We start from the raw sequence: 19,390 nt of genomic DNA on the forward strand, positions 1-19,390 counted from the left end.
GGCATGGTGGCGCGTGCCTGTAGTCCCAGCTACTCAGGAGGCTGAGGCAGTAGGATCGCTTGAGCCCAGGAGTTTGAGGTTGCTGTGAGCTATGATGACGCCACAGCACTCACTCTAGCCAGGACAACAGAGTGAGACTCTTTGTCAAAAAAAAAAAAAAGCAAATATGTAATAAGAAATTCTGGATTTCAGAATAATGGAGAGGTAGAAAACAAAAAAAATCCAACAATTTTTTTTAACAAACATGATTTAAAGAGTAAACTTAAAAGAATACAATAACAATGGTTATGTTTCTTCAGATAAATATTCTCCCATCAAATACACATTTGGGGACATTTTGCTAGTAAGACATGATTACTTCTATGTTGACAGTCTAATAACCAGAGTTAAGTTAGCATAATTATAAAAAGAAACTTGAAAGAATGTGCAACAAATGGTTTTTAATAAACACAAAGAAGTACATAAATAAATGAGTGCTGCTTATAAAAAATCAGAATAGATAATAATCTTGAAAGATGATGAACAAATGTATCAGCCTTTAACATTAAGAGGAAAATACAATGTTAAAGATGATCACATGGTTCTAAAATAAAAAGCTCAAGAATAAGGGTAGTAGAAATGGACTGAAGGACCTAGCTCGGTGCCATTCCAAAAGGTTTATATTTCTGCCAACATTTTTCTCCATTAATAAAATGTGACATATTCTCACAAGACACCTCTTCCTCCCAACAACTAAGATAAGTACACATGAAGAATCATTTTTGTCAAAGGTTATATTTAAATCTCTAAAAAGCCAATAGTAGCTGTATCAGCCAGGATGCTCAGAAGAAACAAATAATATGCTCAGAATAAGTAACTGTAAACAATTTAATTTTAAAAAGCTATTTATAAAGGTATGGACAAGATAACATTCTGGGACCTATCACAGCAGGAAGCCTTTACCAATCCTCGGCCTTATAAAAGAGGTGGGAGTTGTTTCCAGAATTCATGAAGAGTATCTATATGAAGAAAGAGATCTTTGGCCTTCACTAGAGCAAACCAACTAACCCAAGGTTATTCAGCAGGGAAGGAGTTGGAGGAATAAAATACCTCAACCTCACTCATCTCCCATCCTCAGATCTACCGTTGGTACCCACCACAGCTGATCTCAACTGGAAGCCAAAGGGCATAGGAGCAGAATAGAAAAGCATGAAAGGCAGATCTGGAGAGACAAATGGAAAATATCATGCACAGCACTTTATGAGTCACTACCAGAAAGAGAATAATTATGTATGGTAGATAATTTAAATAATTTGGTTAATATACTATAAACTAAATCAAAAAACATATAGATTCGCTTTTAAGGAATATATGCTGAAAACCATATTTATTCACCACAAATATTTATCAAGTATTTAATATATGGTACTTTACTAGAAAGTATACACACAAAGAAGTATACTGCAGAATTCCTGCTCTAAAATTAACTTCTTAGAAAAGAAATATAAGTACAAAAAGAGTACCTATAAAAAGAGGCATATATGTTATCTTAGTCCATTTGTGATGTTATGACACAAAATACCACAGGCTGAGTAATTTATAAACAAGAGAAATTTATTTCTCACAGTTCTGGAGACTGAGAAGTCCAAAATCAAGGTGTTGGCAGGTTTAGCGTCCAGTGAGGGCTGCACTCTCTGCTTCAAGATGGCGCCTTGTTTGCTGTGTCCTCCAGAGGGGAAGAATGCTGTGCACTCACGAGGTGGAAGGGATAGAAGGCAAAAAGGGCCTAGACTAGTTCCCTTTAGCCCTTTTACAAGGCACTAATCCATTCATGAGGGCAGAGCCACTATCACTTAATCACTTCCCAAAAGGTCCCATCTCTTAATACTATCACAATGGGGATTATGTTTTAACATGAATTTTGGAGGAGACACATTCAAATCATAACATATCTCATATTCAGTTATAAAAAAAGAGATACAGGAATTTAGAATAAAATGGAACTATTTCAATGAAAAAAGCAGTAAATATAGCTGTGGATTAATAGTCTTTTCATCATTATATGATTATGAAAGCCACCTCCACTTTGTGACTTAAACAAAAGCATATAGAGCCTTTACTGCAAACTGATCTCTTCATTGTGCATTTTCCTGATTTTTCCAACAATAATTTTGCAAATAAAGTTTGTTGGTCACTTTCACTCCTAAGCACTTGAAAACCATACATCACTTTTAGAAGTTGTACTCTAGGGTGCTCTCACGAAAAATTTCCCTTCCAGATCTATTGGTTTGTTCTTCATACAGGCTATTTTCTTAAGTATTCTGTTATTATATAATATGTCTATACACATTTTCATATAAGTCAAGCCACACTGAATGACACATATCTTCAACTAAAGATTGGGTGGATTTTGGAGACGTGATCCACCAGACTCATCAACTAACAAGTTTAATAAAGAAAAAAATTTCAAAGACTGTATGTTAATTAAAGACTGAGTAATTAAGCTCTGTCACCACTGTGGTAGGTTGGCTTTATTAACGGACCCTTTAATGGCTACCTTCTCATCCCTGCATTACTTCTCAACTCCCCTAATAGTGTTACGTACACTTTCCCAAGTAAAATTTTTCACTTCAATACTTGTCTCAATATTTGCTTCTGTGAAAACCCAAACTAACAAAGGATCTCACACTTCCTGCCATCTTCCGCCCACTTTGTGCTTTCCTTTTCAAACAAATGTCCCTGAAAGAGTTGGCTCTACCCATCATTTCCAATTCCACTCCTCTCATTCCCTATTAAATCCAAGGCTGTGAGGCTTTCACATCGTCACCACACAGAAACTGTTCCTGTCAAGATAACCAGTGATTGCACAGTGCTAAATCAATGGCCAATCCTCAGTAATCATTTTGCTTGACCCATCACCAGAATTTGGCACAACTGATTACTATCCTGCTTACTATTCTTTCTGCACTTGGCTTATAGTTCACCACACTCTCCCTTGCTTCTTTTTCTCCCCTACCTCTTGTCATGGGAGCACCCTAGGTCTCAATCCTTTTTTTCTCCTTTTTATCTACACCCATTTCCTTAGTGATCTGATCCTGTTTCATGGCTTTAAATGCCATCTATATCCCAAGAATACCCAAATTTACATCCCCAGCCCAAATCTCTCCCTCTAAAATTCCAAACCCATATACACAATTGTCTACTTGAATTTTCTCTTTGATGTCTAGTGGATATCTCACATATAACATGGCCAAACTGAACTCCTAGCCTTCATACCACCTTCACGTCAAACCTGCTCCATAATCTTCTACATGTCAGTTGCTGGCAACTTCATTTTTCTTGTTGCTTAGACCCAAAACCTTGGAATCATCCTTGATTTCTCTCCTTTATCTCCAGCTCTACATCTAAACCCTCAGCAAATACTAATTGGTTCTACTTTTAAAAAACATAAAACAAATCAACTAATCCTCACCATCTCCAGTGCTACCACCCTGACCTAAACCACCACCATTTTTTACCTAGATTACTGTAAAAGCTTCCTAACTGGGCTCTTATTTTCTACTCTTTCCTCCATAAGGTTTATTTGCAACACAGCAGACAGAATAATTCATATAAAAATTATCTCATTGCTCTGTTCAAAATCTTGCAATGCCTCCTCATTTCACTCAGATAAAAGACAAAGGCCATACACAAATCTGGCGATCTTGCTCCTTATTACCTCTCTAACCTCATCTCTTAATTTTTTCCTGTACTCACTCTTCTCCAGACTCCTTACTATTCCTTGAACATGCTCTATATGTTCTTACCTCATGGTCTTGGTTCTACCTGTTCTTCTATGGAGCATTCCTCCCCTAGATAGCACATAGCAAACTTCTTCACTTCCTTCAATTCTTTGCTCAAAACTCACTTTCTCACTCATCTATCCTGGCCTTCCTGTTTTAAAATATAACTACCTCCCACCCTTGGTACTTTCACTCTCCTTACCTTGCTCTATTTTTTAAAAATTTATTATCTTCTAACACATCACATACATACTTATTATGTTTATTATCTATATCCCTGTGTTAGAAATACATCCTGCAAAGGTAAGGAAAAATGCCTCATAAGGTAAGGAAAATACCTGCAAAGGTAAGGAAAAATTTCCTGATATGCATTATTGCATATATCTGGAACCAAGCAGAACCAAAAATGTGCTTCTGTAAGCTAATAAGTCAACCCAGCATTTGGAGGTACTCCTTAGCTCAGTAGATACTCTAAAACTCAAGACACAGTGATGTTAAAAGCTATAAACAGCTAGAGATAGCTACAAACTCAATAGTTAAAAAGCATTTTCTAGTATCTTAGATTTTTTTTAATATTAATGTGTAATCCTCAAACTAAGATAATTAAAGATAATGTAATCAGATGGTTGCTTTGCTCTGAATCAGATTATGACAAAAATCTCAAAGAGGATTCACAGTACAGGACACAGAACCAGTAATACCTCACAATTATTTGCAATATTATTAAAAGTTGAATAAGTGATCATTTTGGGGTATGGTAACTGGAATTTCTTCTCTTTCTAAAATTTCTACATACTGGTGAGAACAATATCTTAAACAGAATATATTTCAGAGTAAATTTTTATCTAGTAAAATACCCTGTTTTCATGAATTATCCTGCTAGAATTTCAGCTTTCTTTTCAGTTACCTTCCCCACAATGCTAAAGAGATAACCCTCTCTTTAATACCAAAACATTCATGTTCTTAATTTTCTAGAAGCTTTAAATGTGTAAGGATGCTCAAAGTAAATCCCATCTATACTTGGGTAGTTGATACTATTAAAATCAGTCAGGAAGAAGAATCTAAAATATCATCACAGTTATAGCAGTTCTCACTAAAAACAGAAAAAAAACAAAAAACCTCTTTGTGAAGATTAAGAGCATTTATCTTACAACTAAGATGATAAATTTTCCCATTACTTATAGTCAAAGCAACCCTACTTCATATAGTGTCATTTCCTAAAGTAGCACTTTTCTATAATGAACTTAATTATTCTGACAGTATCTTTAAACTATATTTACCCATTCTTTTGGATTCTTTTCTTTGTAAGTACTTTTCAAAGTGAAAGTACTTACAGATTACTTTTTTGACACTACATACTTTCAACATCTAAGCAGCAAATTCAAAATGCGTAACAAATAAAGTATAAATTAGTTTTGCTATTAAGATATAATTTTACAGAAAAGTTGATGGGTTTTACTTTGTACTTAAATAATTCACAGAATTTTAAAACTGCTCATAATTCATCTGTTATTCTTATAAAACTCATAAATCATGTATTTCCCCATTTCCATTTTATGCTGCATTCCTAAGTATACCTGTAAAGTAATGCAATTAGTAAGACAAAAATCAAGCCAAAAATACTCTGTTGGTAAATTAATTTAGAAATAGTATTTTGGTTGTAGAATAAGACTCAATACAGGATATTGTAGAAAAGAAACCCAATACAGAAATATTTTAAAATTCACTGAAACTACAATTCACATTCTATAATCAGATTATCTCAAAATGAAAACAAAAACCTACCAGCCAATGAATTTATCACCTAACAACCTATATCAACATTTATCATTCATAGTTGATCAGAATAAATCTGTTGTGCTTTCCTGTACGTCCATGGAAAGGGCAACCACCACTTTGTCTCATGGCTGAATGAGACTATAATTTAATACAGAGAAATATGAAAAGGGTAAAATATATTCAGTACTATGAAGCATAAACTATATTCACTGGGGAAGGTATATACCAATCAAGTGGCCTAGCAATTCAGTTTTAATGGCCATTTTGAAGGTAAGCCCATGTAGGTACTGGATCAGGGAACGACTACATAAAGTCAGAGGCTTAAAAAGGTACAACCTCAGTGAAAAAGTGAATTTTTAAAAATTTGCTCTGCAGAGGCAGACAGAAATCATCTGTTTCAGCCTTGGCTCCAGATGGAGGAAACGACTGTTCCCCGGGGAACTTTCAGCCATGGACTAGATACCATGCCACTTTGGGGCATGAAATCTCCCTACATACAATGTCCAAAACAACTGCATGCCAAATTTTAATTTAAATTGGACCAGGGTGGCTGGGACCCCAGAAGCATACTCTCTTCCAAGAGCAGGAATAAGCAAAGTAAGGCCCAAGGGCTAAATCTAGCCACCACCTGGTTTTGTAAATAAATTTTTATTGGAATAAAACCATGCCCATTTATTTATGTATTGTCTATGGCTGCTTTTATGCTACAACAGCAGAGTTGATTAGTTGTGACAGACTATATGACCCACAAAGCCTAAAATATTTATTATCTGGCCCTTTATAGAAAACTTTGCTGGCTCCTGGTATTAAATATGATAATAATGTCATTTGTGATTGAAACAAAACAAAATTAATTAAAACAGTAGAAAACAATAGTCTATAAATTGATCAAAGAGAAAAAGTATTGGTTAACTTTACACTAAGTTCAGTATTCATTTTAAAACCTCAAAAGTCAAAACCTATATTTCAGCAGGGCATGGTGGCTCACACCTGTAATCCTAGCACTTTGGGATCCCAAAGCAGGAGGATTGCAAATTAGCTAGGCATGATGGCATGCACCTGTAGTCCCAGCTACTTGGAAGACTGAGGCAGGAAGATCACTTGAGCCCAGGAGTTTGAGATTGCAGTGAGCTGTGATAACATCATTGCACTGTAGCCCAGGCAACAGAGTGAGACCTTGTCTCGAAAAAAAAAACCTATGTTTCAAGTACAAGCATGGTGATAGTTGTGATGGTTTAATTCTGACTCTTCCCATTCTCTTCAGGGAAGACATAAAACAAAAGGAAAATATGAGGGAGGTGGGTAAAGTGAAAGAAAAAGAAAATTATATTTCCAGAGAAATTAGGAGGGTAAAAAAAAATCCCTACCAACTCCAGATTAGGTATAAGCGCTCAATGAGCAAGTGAAACCAAGACAGCCAGATACAGAAAGCCACAACAATGCAGAAAGGAAGATGAGAAACAAGGAGCATGGAGGAAACTAATGGTAGCAAATCTCAAAAATTACCAAACTCATTCCAACAGAAAAAGAAAAATAAGGGAGGAAGGGAGCCTAAACACGAGAAGAGCTATAATTAAAAGCAACAACAACAAAAAAAGACAACAGAATGACTTTTAAAAACATAAAACATGTATAGGAAACGTACAAAAAAAGACGGGAATCACATGAGGCAAATTCCAACTCTCTCCTCAAGAAATACATTTAAAACAAAGTGATTCTGAAACACTAAACAATAACAATAAAGTAATGAGTAAAAGCATACCAGGAAAAGTCTGACAAAAAAGAAAAAAAAAAACCAAGGGCCATAATATTATTAATAATAACAGATAAGGTAGAATTCAGGTCAAAAACGTTAACAGGCAAATCACTTTATAACATTAAAGGATATAATCACAATAAACATGTAACACTTATTAATATCTATACTAGCAACTTTCATAAAACAAATTCTAGAATATACATGGAGAAATAGGCAAAAAATAGACTAAAATTTTAAAACTTTAATTCAACTTTCAGAGCAAGACAGATCATGTACAAAACAAGTAGTTAACAGAAGGCCTAAACAATATAATCAATAAAGTAGATTTGATAAATATATATGTTGAACTCCATATTTTGATATTATATAAGGCTTTATCTTTTTTCAAGTGCCTATAGAATATTTATGTAAATTAGGCCACAAAGAAAATTTCAATAAATTACAAAAAAGTATAACTAATACCTACATTTCCTGAACACTATAATAAAACCAAAAACTAATAACAGATTCAGAAAACAAAACAGCCCTTCTACACAAAAAATTTATAATTCTTGCTTAAACAACCCCTGGGCCCATCTGAAAAATTAGAATAACTCAGCCACATTTGCTTCAATGTTATCATGAGTTTGTTATGATAGTGATGTATGTAAGCAAGCTTCTTCAATGCAGCATTACTAACTATCTTTACACTCCAACATGTTCCCATCAGTAGTTCTCTTTTGATTACTTCTATTTTCTTGGTAAAATAAGAAGGGAGGTCATCAGCTAAGAGTAATGATAGAGAAGGGTTGGAAGTTTGAGGAGAGAGGAAATGTATAAAATAGTCATACAGGAGAGCTGGAAGAGATCAAGCTAGACTGGTAGAAATTCAAGACATCATTAAGGGCCAACTTGAGAATGGCAATTATAAACTTAAATCTGGGTAAGTACCACACATCATTAAAGAATAACTTGATATTGGTAATTATGAACTTGAAGCTGGGTAAGGTTAGAAATACAGACAAGAGAGAGTGAGAGATAGTGGAAGAACTGATAGGAGGTTCAATGGACTAAAGATTCTGGTAAGGTCAAAGAACAGTCAGAATGTGGGTGCTAGAATCAGTGAGCTGGGAGATCAGGGGTACTTGAACAGTAAGATATTTGAAATGAAAATTTTGGGACTCCTTGCAGGTACTGGAATGACAAGGTCAAGAGTATGACAATGGGAGAGAGTGGTTTAAGTAGGATGGAAAACAAGATCTTTACTGAGGAGATCAAGAAATTGGCAGGCCAGGTATTAGAAGAGGTATTTAAATGGATATTTCAATCATTAAAATATTTAGCTATATGCTAGACAGAATGACAGTGAGCCAGAAGCTAAATTCTTCAAGAAATAAAACACAACAATCTGAGGAGCAAAAGATGAGTGCAGAAAGTAAAGAAATAGGTAGCATAGTCTAATGACACAAGATTTAAAGCCAGGTGATTTAAAGGAGGAGGGATTGAGAATAGAGTGGAAATGGCAATAAGAGGTAAGAAGGATACACAGCCTACTTTCAACCTAGCTGGACTGAGGGTATGAAAACAAAAACAGCTATCACATGAAAGTACTGCAGGGGAAACTGGAGTATTTAGAAGGGGAGTCTTTCTCTGAGTACATAAGCACTCTCTTGTTGCTAATGGTGGTCTGCAAATGAGTTTTCTCATTAAGACTTACAGGGACTCTAAATAGTTGTATATATAGCTACACTAAAGAACAAAGAATTTGAGTCCTTAATACTGGCCAGAGCCAGAAATGGGGTATGTTCTTGAATCTGAATAGTGACTGTAGGGTATATATTTGAAGACAAATTAAAAACAACAAAAACATTACCACTGTTTGAAAATCTCATAAAGAATTCAAAAACATAACATACCAGAAAAACAAAAAGAATAAAAGTATAGTACAGAAAGCCATATGAAGATTGCCCTAGTCACCTTCACACACCAGATAACAATCTCTTATAGAAGCCAACAGACTATCCTTGGGAAGCTTATTTTAAAGGAGTAATACGTACATAAAGATATAGCAATAAGATTGGGAATAGAATGCTGAAAAATGAAAAATCTTGAAATCACGTAATGCACAGTAAAGAGATTGGGTCAGTTTCAGCTCTTGGTTCATAAGTAAAATCCAAAGAAACAGCACCACCTATTGGAATTTTTCATATTTAAAAATATTCTCAAATCTTGAAAAATGAGACTAGTATGTAACATTTCTCCTAGTTTGGCTAAGAAGATAAGCTTAAATATTAAAGGACAAAATCTAACATAATCAAAACATGTATATTAACAATTAATTCTTAGCTTATAATTTTGATCTCAATTCATCATTTTTACTAAACTCATATTAAGATTTTATTAAAGATAAAAATATTCTCAACCAATAAAGAAATTATATTTTTAAAGTAACTCACAGATATGGTATTCCTGTATGCTGCTTATATAACCATATATTGTAGAATATCCAAATATTATGATCATGACAACATCTCTACTATCCAACTCCATAATATGTGCTGAATGTCCCTCCACAGCATACTGCTGACCGTGTCCAATAACAGTAGGAGATTTTGTACTCCATGACTGACTATGTATGTTAAAAACCCATAATTCATCTGTGACATTGCCATCCTTTGTTTCAATTCTGCCTCCATACATAAAGATGTTTTCCTGTAAATTAAAATATATATATTAATAAATAAAATAGAGTTATTTCTTAGCAATATATATTAATTAAAAATAAAGGCTAAATTTAAACATTAAATTTTAGGAGTTGCTCACAACATGCAAAAGGCATAATCCTTATTTGCAAAAAGCCACCTGGGAGCACATGAGTAATACTTTTACATACACAAAGGGGGGAAATATCCAAGCTTTCAAAAAGTTATTTTAAGATATTTTATTCAAAACTATTATATTATATAGTCAATTAAGTATATTCTTAAATATCATATAGGAAGAGAACACTACAGTACTATTGGGAGAATAAAAAATGCAATAAGCTAATTAGGAACTTAAAATTAAAGAGTAAAGAAATTCTATAACAATAATTTATTCCTTCCATACAACAAAAAAGTAACAAACTAAGCTGCTGATTAACATTACTCAGAGATAGTCTTTTCAATATTTGAATGATCTGAATCCCTAGTTGTTATACTGGAATTCTACCATCCATTTGTACTTCTTTGTGGTAGCCTCAATTATTCACTGTTTTCATCAAGTGCTGTTCACCAAAAAGGTAGACCACATTTGTGCATCATGTAGAGTACTTTTTTATTACCATTTCTCATGGCTATGGGAAGATGCTACACTGCCTTCAGTTCACCTTTGGTAAATCTTCATAGTACTTACAAATTACACAAATAATTTCAATTCCATACAATGGAAATAAATGATACATAAATGATATGTCATCACTATTTCAGCAAACTTAAAATGGAAGGGAACTTCTTCAACATAGTAAAGAATATTAAGGAAAACGCACAGCTAACATTATACTTCGTGGTGAAAGAGTGAATGCATTCCCCTAAGGTCAGGAACAACATAACGAACGATGCCTACTTTTGCCACTTCTATTCGACATTGTAATGGAGGTTCTAGCTAGGGCAAATAAGCAAAAACTAAATAAAGGTATCCAGATTGGAAAGGAAGAAGTAAAATATTTCTATTCATGGATAACGTGATCTTGTATATAGGAAATCCTAAGAAATAAAAGGAAACACTTAGAGCTAATAAATGAGTTTAGCAATACTGCAGGATGCAAGATCAATGTATATAAGTAAATTGTATTTCTAAACACTTGTAATGTACAATCCAAAAATGAAATTAGGAAAATAATTTCATTGACAAAAGCATCAAAAAGAATAAAATAGGAATAAATTTAACAAAAGAAGTCTAAAATGTATACTCTGAAAATTATAAAACATTGTTGAAAGAAATTTTTAAATGATCTAAATGAATGGAAAGACATCTCATGTTTATGGGTCAGAAGACTCTCCATTATTAAAATGGCAATTCTCTCCAAGTTGACCTACAGATTCAACACAATCCCTCTCAGAATCTCATCTGGCTTCTTTGCAGAAATTAACAAATTGATTCTAAAATGCATATGGAATTGAAAGGTTGCAGAACATCAGAACAATCTCGTAAAAGAACAAAATCAGAGGACTCACACTTCTCAAAAACTTACTGCAAAATAAAAGTAATCAAGACAGAGTACTGCTAGAATAAATCAATTGAATAGAACCGAGAGTCCAGAAATAATCCCATGTATCTATGGCCAATTGATTTTTGACAAGAGTGTCCAAACCATTCAAAGAGAAAAGAATAATCTCTTCAACAAATGGTGATGGGAAAACTGGATAGTCACATGCAAAAAAATGAAGTTGAATCCTTACTGCACACCATATACAAAACTTAACTCAAAATAGGTCAAAGAACTAAATGTAACGGCCAAAACTATAAAACTCTTAAAATAAAAAATAGGGTAAATCTTTATGACCCAGGATTTGGCAATGAATTTTTAGATATGACACCAAAATCACAAGCAACAAAAGGAAAGCAAAAATAAATTGCACTTTATCAAAACAAAAAAAATTATGCTTTTCAAAAAATACAATCAAGAAAGTCAAACAGCAGAGAAAATGGAGGGAAATATTTGCAAATTATATATCTGATAAGGGACTTGAACCTGGAATACATAAAGAACCATTACAACTCAATAATTACAAGACAAATAATCTAATTTTAAAGTAGGCAAAAGACTTGAATGGACATTTCTCCAAAGACAATATGCAAATGCCCAATATGTATATAAAGATGCTCAACATCATTAGTTAACAAGAAAATACACATCGAAACCACAATGAAAGTGGTCGGGTGTGGTGGCTCATGCCTATAATCCTAGCACTCTGGGAGGCTGAGGCGGGAGGATCACTTGAGGTCAGGAGTTTGAGACCAGCCTGAGCAAGAGTGAGAACCCCGTCTCTACTAAAAATAGAAAGAAATTAACTGGGCAACTAAAAATATATAGAAAAAATTAGCCGGGCATGGTAGTACATGCCTATAGTCCCAGCTACTCGGGAGGCTGAGGCAGAAGGATTGCTTAAGCCCAGGAGTTTGAGGTTGTTGTGAGCTAGGCTGACGCCACAGCACTCTAGCCCAGGCAGCAGAGTGAGACTCTGTTTCCAAAAAAAACCTACAGTGAGATAACAATTCACACCAAGAGGATAGCTATAATCAAAAAAACAGATACTAACAAGTGTTAGCAAGGATGTATAGAAATGGGAACCTTCATACATGGCTGGTGGGAATGTAAAATGGTACAACCACTTTGGATAATGGTCTGTAATTCTTCAAAAAAGTTAAACATAGAATTACCATTTGACCCAGCAATTCCACTCCTATGTATATACTCAAAAGAAATGAAAACATATGCCTATACAAAAACTTATATACTAATATTCATAGCAACATTATTCATAACAGCCAAAAGGTAGAAACAGCTCAAATGTCCATCAGCTGATGAAGAAATAAACAAAATGTTGTATATCCATGAAATGGAATATTATTCAGCCATAAAAAGGAATGAAGTACTGATATGCTACAATATGGCTAAACCTTGAAAACATTATGCTAAGTGAAATATGCCAGTCATAAGCCACATAGTATATGATTTTGTTCATATGAAATGTCCAGAATAGACAAACATGGAGAGACAAAAAAGTAGATTTGTGATTGCTTAAAGTTGGGAGGATAAGTAGGTTTGGGGTGATAGCTAAAGGATACAAGGTTCTTTGTGAAGTGATAAAAATGTCCTAAAATTAATTACACAACTCTGTGATCATATACAAATCTGTAAGAGATGATTGCACAATTCTCACAATACTAAAAACCATTGAATTATACACTTTAAATGAGTGAACTGTATATCAATTATATCTCAAAAAAAGCTATTTTTACAAAAAAAGAGATAAAGCAAAAAACTAAAACTAAAAGAAGATAAAATAACATGTATATGTATATATACATAGAGAAATTTTTATTTAATTTTAAAACATATATGCATAGAAAATAAAGAGTGGTATTTTATTCTTCATATTGGCTTCTGTTTTCCAAATTTTTTTATGTAAACACAGAAAATATATAAATTTGGGTTTAAAAGACTTAGCCACAGACCACAAAATACATGGATTTTTGTTGATTCAAAAATAAAACCAGAGAAATGCCCTATCATTTTAATCATGCTAAATTCATGAATCGCACAAATACACAAAAATAACTAATTCCAATGCAATTCCTATCAAAATCCCAACATTTTTTGCAAAAATAGAAAACTCCATCCTAAAATTTCCATAGAATTTCAAGGAACTCTGAATAACCAAAACAATCTTGAAAAAAAAAAGTTGGAGGTCTCACACTTCTTGACTTCAAAACTTACTACAAAGCTATAGCCTACGATAATCAAAACAGTGTGGTACCAGCATAACAACAGACCTATAGATCAATTAACAGAGAGCCCAGAAATACACCCTCACGAATATGGTCAAATGATTTTCCACTAGGGTGCCAAGACCATCCAATGGGAAAAAGACACATTTTTCTACAAATGATGCTGGGAAAACTGGCTATCCTCACGCAAAGGAATGAAATTAGACCCTTATGTTACACTATTACATAAAAATTACTCAAAATGGAACAAAGACCTAAACATAAGAGATAAAACTTAAAAACTTTTAAAATATAGAGGAAAAGCTTCATGACATTAGATTTAGCAATGATTTTTTATGTATGGATACCAAAAGCACAGGTAAAAGAAAAAACAAATAAATTGGACTACATCAAAATTAAAAAATTTTTTGCACCAAACACACTGTCAACAGAGTAAGAAGATAGCCCACAGATGGGGAGAAAATACTTGTAAATCATATATCTGATTAAGGGTTCATATTATAATAGATAAAAGAATTCATACAACTCAACAATAAAAAAACAAACAACCCAATTCAAAAACAGCAGAAGACTTTAATAGACATTTCTCCAAAGAAGATATACAAATGGTCAATAAGCACTTGAAAAGATGTCCAATATAACTAATCATGAGAGAAATGTAAGTCGAAATCACAATGAGATACTACTTCACACTCACTAGGAACAATTATCAAACAATAAAAATAGAAAATAACAAGTGTTGGTGAGGCTGTGTAAAAACTGGAATCCTTATGCACTGTTGATTGGGAATGCAAGGAATGCAAAATGGTGCAGACACAGTGGAAAACAATATGGCATTTCCTTCAAAAAATTAAACATAGAATTACCATATGATCCAGCAATTTCACTTCCGAGTATACACCCCAAAAAATTGAAAGCAGAAACTCAAACAGATAGCTGTACACACATTTTCTTAGAAACATTATTCACAATAGCCAAAAGGTGGAAGCAATTCAAATGCCCATCAACAGATTAATGGATAAACAAAATGTGGTATACACATATAATAGAATATTTATTCAGCCTTAAAAAGGAAGGACATTCTGACACGTGATAGAATATGGATGATCTTTGAAGATATCAGCTCTAAGGGAAACAAGTCAGTCATAAAAGAGCAAATACCGTAACACTCTACTTATATGCGGTACCTAGAGTAGTCAAATTCACAGAGACAGAAAGGAAATGGTGGTTTTCAGGGGCAAAGGGAAGGGGGAATAGGGACTTATTGCTTCAGTTTTTTAAGATAATGGTGGCCACTATTATACAACATCTATGTACTTAATGCCACTGAACTCTATACTTAAAAATTGTTAAAATAGTAAATTTTATGGTACATGTATTTTATCATAATGTTTTTTAAAAAAAAAGGGATTGTCCTGATGACGAGGTAAAAAGCCATAGACAAAAATTCAATCTTCATTTCTTTACATGTCCAAAGGCCAATTGTAAAATATATTCTTTTACTAAAATATTATATGAGTATATGATATCTCCAGTTATTGTGATCCACATAATCTATTGTTCTCATTAGGTGTTTGAAATACATCTGAGATTTAGTATTTTTTCCTTTAAGGTAAACTCTTAAAACTATCTTATCAAAACTTTATAAGCAGGAGCCATACCTGATATAAAGCCAGAGAGTGTCCATACCTCTGGAGAGGTCCCCTTGATAGAGTTCCTACATTCCATATACTGCTTTCTAAATTGTAACTAAAAGCAAGAAAAGAAAATAACATCATAAGCTAAGATTCATTTTTGTTTTTTTAATTTGCATATACTTTTATTCACTTGTATCCAAGTACTCATTAAATTCAAAAAGAATTATAACTAATAAACTCAAAATTTCACATGCAATATTAGATATTTTTAATAAAGACTCATTCAGAATATACCTGCTCTAAATTAGGATTCAACCACCTAAATGTATAACATACATTAACTTGACTAGGATATTTGTTACTGGAATTAATTGTCCAATTGCCTTTAATAATTTCAACTAATTGATTAATCTAAATGATAGTGGGCTATTCTGTATTTTAAAATTGTTTTTTTAAAGCCAGCTTTCATTCTTGAAAATAGAAATTTTCTCTATTTGCTTTAGGTATTCATTTTTATTCTTTTTTTATTAATAGTTGTTATGATTCTTTAATTTTTTATTGCTATATTAATAACAGTTGTACATATTTTGGGGGTACATGTGATACTTTGATACATGTATACATTACAATGTATAATGTTCAAATCAGGGTAACTGGGGTGTCCGTTACCTAAAACATTTATCTTTTCTTTGTATTGGGAACACCATAATTCTTCTTTTCTACCTATTTTGAAACATACAATAAATTAGTGTTAACTATAATTTCCTTACTGTACCATTGAATACTAGAACTTATTCCTTCCATCTAAGTGCATTTTGTACCCATTAACCAACTTCTCTTCATCTCCCACTTCCCCCTTCCCTTTCCAGCCTCTGATAACCACCAATCTACTCTCAACCTCCATGACATCCACTTTCTTAGCTCCCACATATGAGTGAGGACATGTAATATTTGTCTTTCTATGCCTGGCTTATTTCACTTAACATAATGACCTCCATTTCCATCCATGCCACTGCAGAAGACAGGATTTCATTCTTTTTTATGTCTGAATAATATTACATTGTGTATATATACCACATTTTCTTTATCTATTCATCAGTTGATGGATACTTAGATTGATTCCATATTTTGGTTATTGTGAATAGTGCTGCAATAAACAGAGTGTAGATATCTTTTTGATATACTGATTTCCTTTCTTTTGGATTTACCCAGTAGTGGGATTGTTTGATTATATAGTAGTTTTATTTTTAGTTTTTTGAGGAACCTCCATATTGTTTTCTACAATAGCTGTACTACTTTACCTTCCCATACACACTTAGCTTAGCATTATAAAAATTAACTAAAAACTATATATTTCCTATGCATAAATATAGCCTTTTTATTGATAATTTTTTTAAGATTATGCAAAATGAATCCAATAGTATAGAAGCTTCTACAAAAGTAAGTTACTGCTGGATTATGGGATACAAAAATAAAATTCATATTTTTTCTATTGGTCTAATATATATGAAAACAGAAGTTCCAAACTATGGATTTCAAATGCCTATCAAACAGAATTCCAGTTGGACTATCACCATATTCTACACTTAAATCTCCTTAGTTTGCCAAAACATATAAGAGGAAGCACCCAGCCAAGAAACAGGGTCCTGTCCTAAGAAGCTCATTATCAATTATTATATTCCATTTCTTTTTCTTCCTCCAGCTCATCAGGAGAGACAAAGTGCCCCTTCACAAGAAAGGTAAGGGTTACCAAAATTGTTTTCAACATTGTTTAACTTATTTCCAAGCTTGGAGTTGTAAGATACATGTGTAAGACACAAATGAGGAAATATAATCAATCAGAACATAACTTTCACAGACTTGCACCACTAAATTTACCTATCTACTAGTACCTGCAGCCAACACACTGCTTTCCACCAAGTTATCATTCAGGGTTTGGCAAACTATTTCCATAAAGGGCCAGACAGTATATAGTTTAGCCTTTGTGGACCACATTGGTCTCACATTTTCTTCTTTATTTTTTAAACAGCCCCAATTTATTTTATTTTTTATTTTTAATTATTATGGGTACATAATAGCCATTAAAAATGCAAAAACCATTCTTAGCTCCCAGGCCCTGGGCCCCTACTCTGTAATTTGCTGATCCTTGTTAAAAATGAGTTTTCACATTCCTTGTGCTCTAGATTCCACAACACTCCAGCAGTTCTCCCACCTCTTTCCTACATCAACTTTTTTTTTTTTTTTTTTTTTGGTCTTAACAGACCATTGCCATTAGCATACAAACATGGTGTTATTTTTCCCATTAATAAAAAAAGAAAAACTTTTCTTGACCTCCCTCCCTACTTTCAAGATACCCCATTTCTTTACTGTTCCATTTCTTTATTGCCCCTGCCCCCACCAATCTTTCCATTCTCTCTTAAACTAATTCCAGTCAGGCTTTTAACCCCACTACTCCAGTAAAACTGCCTTTGTTAAGGTCAACTTCCTCATGCTAAATTCCATGGCCACTTTTCAGTCTTCACTTTTCTTAACCTGGCTAATGAACAGCATTTGACATTGCCAATCATTCCTTCCTCTTCATACACTGTCTTCCCTTGCCTTGCAAGACACTGCATTTTTTTAGCTTTTCCTATATCACTGGTCACTCTTTTTCAGTCTCCTTTGCTGGTTTCTCCTCTTCCTCCCAACCTCTTAGTGTGATACGGTGCCTCAGGCTCACTTCTTGGTCCTCTCCTCTATCTAGAACTCATTCCCTTGCTAATCTCATCCTAATTCAATCCCTGTTTCTACTCTTCCTCCCGATCCACAGTATATTATCAAGAAAGTGGCCGTGGTGACTCTTTTAAAGTAAAACTCAAAGCAAGCTCAAAATCCTCCCATGACTCCCAAAACATCCACAATACCCTACATGATCTGTCTCCCTCCTCCATTATCCCTCTAATTCTATGCTTCCCTCTCATACATTCCATGCAAATTACATGGGCTTTGTTTTTGCTCCTCAAACACTTCAAGGAGCTCCTACCTTAAGCCCCTGATGTGGCTACTTGTGGTGTCTACATGTAACTGTACTGATAATGCTCTGATCTCCTTCAAGTCTTTGCTCAGTTCTCACCTTTCTCATGAAGTCCACCTTGACTACTACATTTTTAATTGCAACTCCCTCCTCTTTGGCACTCCTGATTTGCTTACCTGCTGCTATCTATCTATCTATCTATCCATCTCTCTCTAATATGTATATATGTTAATATATATAATTTACTTTGGTGATTATGTTTGGTTTTTCATTGCCAGTCTTTCCTCACTACGTTTACAAAAACAGGGGCATTTGTTATGTTCACTGATACATCCCAAACACCAAGCACATGCTTAAGTGTTCAAAACAGTTTGCTATGGTCATGAATACATGTTAATTTCATTAATGCTAATGTATACAGATTCTGTAAAACAGTCTTTTTCTAATTTATAGACACTACTACAGAACTTTTATATTATTTACTGAATGGTTTTGTCTTAGAATGTAACATCTATACCCCAATTAAATTCCACTACAGAAAATAAATCAAATTATGACTGACACTATCACTTCTAAAAGCTGTTTAAATATCCTTACCTACAATTGAACTACATTCAGAATGATGAAAAATATTCTCTAACCTGTGGAAACAGCAACAAAGTTACTTCTAAACTGATACTTCATAACTTATTACAAATCTATATAAATACTGTAACCAAAAAAATCAGGTTTCAGACAAAAATAGTTAAAGTATCTGGTTCAAATGAAAAATGTACAAGTGAAAGAGAATATCAAATAATACTCATTACTTAATTTTAAATATGCTATTAAACTTGCACAGATACAACTTTTAAAATTCCCATGTTTCCTTGACAATTTTGCTCTTTCTATTCACAATTCAACTTTGGAAATATCACATTTTAATTCAAAATTCAACTCTAATTTCATAGGCTTTTCATTTTATTTAATC

General features: G+C 33.5%; 1 protein-coding gene across 1 annotated transcript in view; it reads right to left on the minus strand.

The window, feature by feature from the left end:
* Positions 1-19,390, minus strand: part of ATRNL1 (attractin-like 1) — a 739,312-nt gene that overhangs the window by 664,606 nt on the left and 55,316 nt on the right. The window contains exons 7-8 of the mRNA XM_012663875.1: positions 15,432-15,519; positions 9,735-9,990 (exon numbers count right to left, since the gene is read on the minus strand). Coding sequence (XP_012519329.1) covers positions 9,735-9,990; positions 15,432-15,519 — 344 coding nt within the window. The remainder of the gene's footprint in view (positions 1-9,734; positions 9,991-15,431; positions 15,520-19,390) is intronic.

Source organism: Propithecus coquereli, unplaced genomic scaffold (assembly GCF_000956105.1).
Source record: "Propithecus coquereli isolate 6110/MARCELLA unplaced genomic scaffold, Pcoq_1.0 Scaffold84, whole genome shotgun sequence".
Lineage (NCBI taxonomy): Eukaryota > Metazoa > Chordata > Mammalia > Primates > Indriidae > Propithecus > Propithecus coquereli.